General features: G+C 33.1%; 1 protein-coding gene across 1 annotated transcript; it reads left to right on the top strand.

Moving 5' to 3' along the window:
* Positions 1-4,153: 4,153 nt before the first annotated feature.
* LOC147382696 (uncharacterized) lies at positions 4,154-6,479 on the top strand. Its single transcript, XM_086427217.1, has one exon. It carries the CDS (start codon positions 4,154-4,156, stop codon positions 6,356-6,358), a length of 2,205 nt encoding a protein of 734 aa, XP_086283343.1. The 3' UTR covers positions 6,359-6,479.
* Positions 6,480-7,487: the final 1,008 nt, after the last annotated feature.

Here is a 7,487-nt window from a genome sequence, read left to right on the forward strand (position 1 = left end):
TCATTTTTGATGGGGTTAGAAGTTTTGGAATGAGCTGATTTTTGGTGAGGATGATCTCCTCACCATAGAGATCATCCTCACCAAAAATCAGTCCATTCCAAAACTTCTAACCCATGTAAGACAAAATGCGTTTGTTAAAGTATGTGGTAAAACTTAGGGTGCCGAACGGGACCCTATATATATATATATATGCAAATGGTGTGTAGAGTGATAGATGTCTCGGGGTTCTTGTCGAATGATCTCTTTTAAGTAATGGAAATACTTAAGTTGTCATCACCTTATATAAATAACATTATAGAAAATTAGTACACAATAATAATAATTTACATTTGAAAGTAATTTTCATTTATTTTTTCAAAAAATGCAACAAATGTAATAGATGAGTGCATTTAAACATATAGATTTCAAAACTTTTTCAAAATTAAAATGACACTAGAACTTAAAAGAGATTGAGATACAATTAAAATATAAGTTTATTGGGTTGAAAATAGTGACTTAAACACTAGAGGGTTGGTGAGATGGCTAAGACCACACTTGAGGAAGCGGAGGTCTTGAATTCAAATCCCACCTTGGGGGCCACCCTCGGGGATTTATCCCCGTTACATGTAGGAAAAGGGAATTGCACGTGTCTCTAAGATAAAATGATAAAAATCCATATTCCTTTTGATCAAATGAGACACGTGAACGAAGGACATATTTGGGTTAACTATGTAACTAAAATTAAGTGGCACGTATGTAAATTCAATTGAGTTCAGACTTTGATCTTTCAGAAAGAAAATTTTATAAAGAAAAGGAAAGAAAAAAAAAAGTTTCTTATTATCCGTCAAACACGGGTCTCTCGGTCCATTAATCCAACGTAAGAGACGCGTTAGGTCGAAAAGTGGCAAATTTTGAATGTGATGAATTTATTACTTTTGCAAAGTGGCAAATTTATTACTTTATTTGTCAAAAAGTAGGGAAATCATCAATTTTAAACGTGATGAATTTTCTATTGAATAGAATCTCACCATTGGTCATCGAGTAGTTCATTGTAAGATACTAAGATGCAAATATAATAATAATTAAATGAAAACATAGATCAAAAGCCCTCTAATTAAAATTAGTGTGTATTTAATTGCACGATAAAATCTAAGGAAAATAGTTTGTCGTGGAAAACTTGACGGTGTTTGAGTGCAAAACCAATTTAAAAAAGGAGAAAAAATATTTGTCGCATGCATGAGATTTAACGCTTAAGGTTGTAATGTATTCACTAATTTACTTATTTAAAAGTAATGAATTAATTGCTTTTGAAGGTGACTAATGTGTCACTTGATAGATCTTTTCGAAATAAATATATAATACTAGTTAAATGGATATTCAAATAAAAATTTATGCTCTAAGTAACATTAGAATTGGAGTTTGTCATTTTTAAAATAAAAAACAACAAATTTGTCACTTTCAAACAAAAAAGAAAAGTGACGAATTTGTTGATGTTTCAAAAGCAATGAATTCACTATTGTTTTTTATTTTGTTTAAAAACTGTAAAATCCAACTCCAATCTTATTAATGGCATTTTAATCTGAGTATCCATTTTGTTATTAGTATATATGAATTTTGAGTATTTCAGAAATATCTATCAATTGGTATTTTTTTTGTTTGAAAATTGCAAAATCCAATCTTAATTAGAGCATGACTTTTGATTTAGGTATCCGTTTCACTATTAGCAGATAGGAATTTTAGGCTATTTTGTGAAGAATTATTCAATGACGAAATCGTCAAATCTACCACTTTGCAAAAGTAACAAATATGTTATTTTTGAGATTAATGAATTCTCCATAGGAATTCATAGAGTACTTGAGATGTATAAACAATAATATCAAAGTAAACATCTAGATTAAAAGTTATCCTATCGATAAGGATAGGGCTGGATTTTTCCTTGAGATGTATAAACAATAATATCAAAGTAAACATCTAGATTAAAAGTTATCCTATCGATAAGGATAGGGCTGGATTTTTCCGCTTTTAAATAAAAAAAGAGTCAATTTACCATTGTCAAATGACGAATTTTGACGCTTTTCTGTTTAAGAACGATGAAATACAACTCTAATCTTTATTAAAAAATAACTTTTGACCTGCCAACCATTTGAGCATTATTATATATATGCATTTTGGGTATCTTATGAATATCTATCCAGTGATTGTGGTGAACTTATCCTTTGTTGAATACTCTACTTTGGGAAGTATCAATTTTTTCACTAGATAGATACTAATGAAATACCCAAAGTGAACATATGGTATTAATGAAATAGACATCTAAATCAAAAGTTATGTATAAATCTTCAAAATGATGAGTATATTGTTTTTCATCCGTGGTCACTGATCCTCGGAATGCATCATAATAAGCTTTGAAAAATCCAGGTAAGAGAAATGGTATAAAATCATTGTGCGTTTAGTTGGGTTTTTTTTTTTTTTTTTTTTAACTTACTAAGTTACCACCTAAACGTTAGGGGCATTTAGGGAAAAACACTATATTAGGGTCCATTGAGTAATTGTTTTTCAAAAATAAAAAGTATTTACATCTTTTTTTTCTCTAACGGAATATGGAGAGTAGCAATAAAACCATTTAGTGTAATACATTGTTAGACAATCATATTTAGGTTACAATATATTTTAGGGACCAACTTATCATATTACATGTTTATAGTGCATGACGTAGCCCTGAAAGGTCTAACAATTTTAAAAATATATACATGCAAATGGTGTGGAGAGTGATAGATGCATCCAGGTCCTTGTCGAATGATCTCTTTTAAGTAATGGAAATATTTAATTGTCATCACCTTATATAAATAACATTATAGAAAATTAGTACATAACAATAATAATTTACATTTGAAAGGAATATTCATTTATTTTTTCGAAAAATGCAACAAATGTAATAGATGAGTGCATTTAAACATATAGATTTCTGAACTTTTTCAAAACTAAAATGACACTAGAACTTAAAAGGAATTGAGATACAATTAAAATATAAGTTTATTGGTTTGAAAATAGTGACTTAAACATCGAAAGGTTGGTGAGATGACTAAGACCACACCTCAGGAAGCGGAGGTCTTGAGTTCAAATCCCACCTTAGGGGCCACCCTCGGGGATTTATCCCCGGTGCATGTAGGAAAGGGAGTTGCACGTGCCTCGAAGATTAGTCAAGTGGTCTAAGAAGTCTGGATACCTCGATTCCCAAAAAAAATGATGATATTATTATCAAGAAAAAATGATAAAATTCATATTCCTTTTGATCAAATGAGACACGTGAATGATGGACATATTTGGGGTAGCTATGTAACTAAAATTAACAGTGGTATGTATGTAAATTCAATTGAGTTCAGACTTTGATCTTTTAAAAAGAAAATTTTATTAAAAAAAAAAAAAAAAAGTTTCTTATTATCCGTCAAACACGGGTCTCTCGTTCCATTAATCCAACGTAAGAGACACGTTAGGTCGAGAGTCGGAGACTAGTCAAACGTAAGAGAAACGTTACAACGTGCTCTAGATCTAGTCAAACGTAAGAGACACTTTGTGCTCTCTGTCTTCCATATAATAATAATTATAAATATAATATGATTTTTGACAGATAGAGTCATTCGAAGTCACGGGTCTCGTGCCATTACTCCAATAAGGTCTGTAATAGAAGAAAGAAAACTTTATTAAGAAATAAAAAACAATATCCTTATTACCTGTCAAACAAGAATCTCATTCCATTACTCCAATAAGATCCATGATAGAAGAAAGAAAATTTTATTAAGAAAAATAACAATATCCTTATTGCCCTTCAAACAAGGGTCTCGTTCCATTACTCCAATAAGGCCAGTGATAGACGATGATGGCTTTTGGAGTGTTTAGAGTGTCAAGTGCTTTACTTTATTGCTTTATGAAAAATCCCTATTATCATTATTTTATTTGAATATTCAATACTATTAAATATTTTTTAGATATATCTTGTTATTATAAACTTTACCAACCTTGACTTAATGGGGACAGTAGTATTGCTGATGTGGTAATCCTGTTGAGCAAAACAGCCCATAGCAAGGAAAGACTTTGTGCTCTGTGTCTTCCATGTAATAATAATGTATAAATACAATATGGTTCTTGAGAGATAGTCATTCAATTCAAGTCAGTCATGGCTATAACATTACATATGAAAAACAAAACTTTCTTCTTTGTCTTTCTGATGATCTCTTTTGCTTTTCTTCTTATAATACAACAAGAGACTACTTCGGCATCAACAACATCATCATCATCATCAGCACAAGCTTTGCTCAAATGGAAAAAAAGTTTGTTCAATTCGACTGGATCTATTATGGATTCATGGTCTGATGCCACCAATCCTTGCTATTGGATTGGAATTCATTGCGACGAGTACTTCGAGATCGTCGTCGAGATTGAACTCCTTGATCAGAGCCTGAATGGTACACTTGATGAATTCGACTTCTCGGCTTTCCCCACTCTCACCAACCTAGAACTCGGTTTTAACAGCTTGTTTGGAGAAATCCCAATTCAAATTGGGTCTCTTTCAAAACTCACTTCTCTTTCTCTGGACAACAACTATTTCACAGGTGTGATCCCTTCTGAGATAGGAAATCTCTTAGATCTCCAAGCTCTGTTTCTTTTCAACAATTACTTATCTGGTGCGATCCCACATGAGCTTAGTAATTTACAAAAGTTACAATTGCTCGACTTGAGTAGTAATTCATTGGAGGGACCGATTCCATCAGAAATCAAGTATCTTACCAAACTCCTAGTCCTTCGTTTGGAAATGAACAAGCTCAATGGTAAGATACCCCCCGAAATTGGCCTTCTAACTAACCTCACATACCTTGATTTATCTAATAACCCGTTTAGTAGTGGGCCCATACCATCTTCCATAGGTAACCTTAGGATGCTCCAGAGCCTATATCTCTCGAATACAAGCTTGCATTCCAGCATTCCCAATGAGCTTGGATTTTGCACCGGCCTTATCCATCTTGATCTGTCACTCAACAACCTCGATGGTCCTTTGCCTCTTTTCATGGTCTCTCTAGTTCAACTCCAATACTTGCAACTCAATGACAATAACTTTTCAGGAATAATCCATCCTGAAATAATCGGGCTTTTCAATGATCTCACTCTTTTGTTCCTGTTTAATAATAGATTATCAGGGAAGATACCTGCTGAGATTGGAAACCTATCATATCTGCAATACTTAGATTTATCTGCCAACAATCTAAGTGGGCAGATACCAGCCAAACTTGGTGGATGCAGAGAGTTATTGTTCTTGAAACTCAGTGATAATGATTTAATTGGAAAAATTCCTAAATCATTTTGTAATTTGAGTCAATTGGAAATCTTTGAAGCCTCTCATAATCATTTGGAAGGACATTTGCCAAGATGTTTAGCTAATTACAATAGCCTACAAGTTCTAAATTTGGAAAATAATCTGTTACAAGATGTATTTCCCTTTTGGCTTGAGGTACTGCCTTTGTTACGTGTCCTTGTATTGAGATCTAACAGATTCTATGGTCCTATTGGACGTTCTCGAACGGATTATGGTTTTCAAATGTTGCATGTCATAGATATTTCTTCCAATAGATTTACAGGTCCTTTGCCGGCAAAATACTTTCAAAGCTGGAAAGCAATGACGATGGTGGTAGGGAATGAGTCCAGTCTGATTTATATTGTAGATTATAATAGGTATTATCATATCTCAGTGACCCTCTCGTACAAAGGACAAGAAAGAGTATTAGAGAAAATCTTGACCACCTTTGCCACACTAGATCTCTCCAACAACCGATTCGAAGGTGAAATTCCAGAAGTGATAGGAGATCTCAAATCTCTTATTCTACTAAATTTGTCTCGCAATGACCTCACTGATCACATTCCATCATCGCTCGGGAGTTTGACACAACTTGAGTCATTGGATCTCTCTCAAAATAAGCTTTCAGGGGAGATTCCTCGGCAACTACTTTTTCTTAATTTCCTTGCCGTGTTGAACGTTACACAAAACCATCTTGAAGGAAGCATTCCACATGGTAAACAATTTGATACATTTTCTAATGATTCTTATGAAGGAAATCCAAAATTATGTGGTCCTCCATTGTCAAGGAAATGCACAGGTGTCAATGTGATGCCACCAACAATGATCCAAGAACTCAAGAACTCAAGTGTATTTGATTGGAAAATATTTATGTTGATAGGATATGGATGCGGAGTGGTAATTGGTGTCGCAATTGGATATAATATTTTTTGGAAGGAAAATGGATGGCTCACTAAGACTTTTGAAGGACGACAATGTACGCGAGGCAAAAGATTGACGAAGATTCAGAGACTCCATGCAACTGGAAGATGAATAAAGCTAGTAATAAAAACTTTTGTTCAAATGAATATTGCTGCCTAGTTTTATTTGGATTTTTTCATAGGATGTTGTAATCGGTAATATTTGTTAATAAAATAAGTTGTCTCTTTGTCAATCTGCTCTTATTAAATTAATATGTCACTTATTGCTAAATCTAGCAAATATGTTGCAAAGAAATTAGACATTGGCTAATGCACATTGTTCCTAAGGAATAGGAAAGAGACATTGTGGCAATTATAGAAGTCATATGTTAATTAGCCATTTAATTCTACTTAAAATTCAGTTATGGAGACTTGGGTTCTTTCAAACCATAACAAACTCCAGAATTGTAGTATTTGTGCAGCAAAACATTTTTTCTGAACTAGATGTTGGTGTAATCTACCAAAAATGAAAAAAAAAGAACTCTAAATATTAAGCCACATGAATTTGTATTCTTGTGCCTTAGTTTTTTGGCTCTAGCAAACCCTACAACTTTGTCAATGTCCATTCCTTGCAAGTGCTTCTGTTCTTAAGGTAGAAACTCAATTCCAGACACATAAATTTATCAGTCTCTTTGGCTATAGATTTCTAAGTTCCTTTAATGTAGGTATCGTTGTTGTATATACTGTTTCTCCTTTTGACAGACGCTGCAAAATTTTGCACAGAGATCATTATGAAGGTCGGGGGATGATGGTTCCCCCCGCCTCCTCTTTTCTTTTCATTTTCGATAGATGAGGGCCTAAGTGTCTTACATAAAAAGTGACTCCATAGAATAAAATCATTTAGAAAAAAAAAAAAAATTAATTAATGTGAGGTGTATGCCATGAAAAAAGGTGTAAGCCTCAGTTACACCTCACATTGAGGCGTAAACCTTTTGGGAATTTCTTGATCTTGGACATACATTTCATCTTTTTTTTTTTTTCTTTTATTTCTTCTTTGCATCTCTAGGCTTTTTTAGTGAGTCTCAGCTTAAGGTGAACCTCGAGGTGTAAACCTTTAAAATAGTGATTTGGATTACAAGTGTGATGCACCATCCAAGAACACGAATTTCTTTTTTGGTGGTACGAAAGAGAGACAGTTGGAAGATAAAATAAGAAATGAAAGTTTAAATTTAAGTTAGTTTTGACGATAATGACTCATACCT

The sequence above is a fragment of the Akebia trifoliata genome, chromosome 16, assembly GCF_017979445.1.
Source record: "Akebia trifoliata isolate Shusen 1 chromosome 16, ASM1797944v1, whole genome shotgun sequence".
Lineage (NCBI taxonomy): Eukaryota > Viridiplantae > Streptophyta > Magnoliopsida > Ranunculales > Lardizabalaceae > Akebia > Akebia trifoliata.

Bases quoted from the DNA above. Each gene is read 5' to 3' on its own strand.
- LOC147382696 (XM_086427217.1), top strand. From the start codon at position 4,154: ATGGCTATAACATTACATATGAAAAACAAAACTTTCTTCTTTGTCTTT.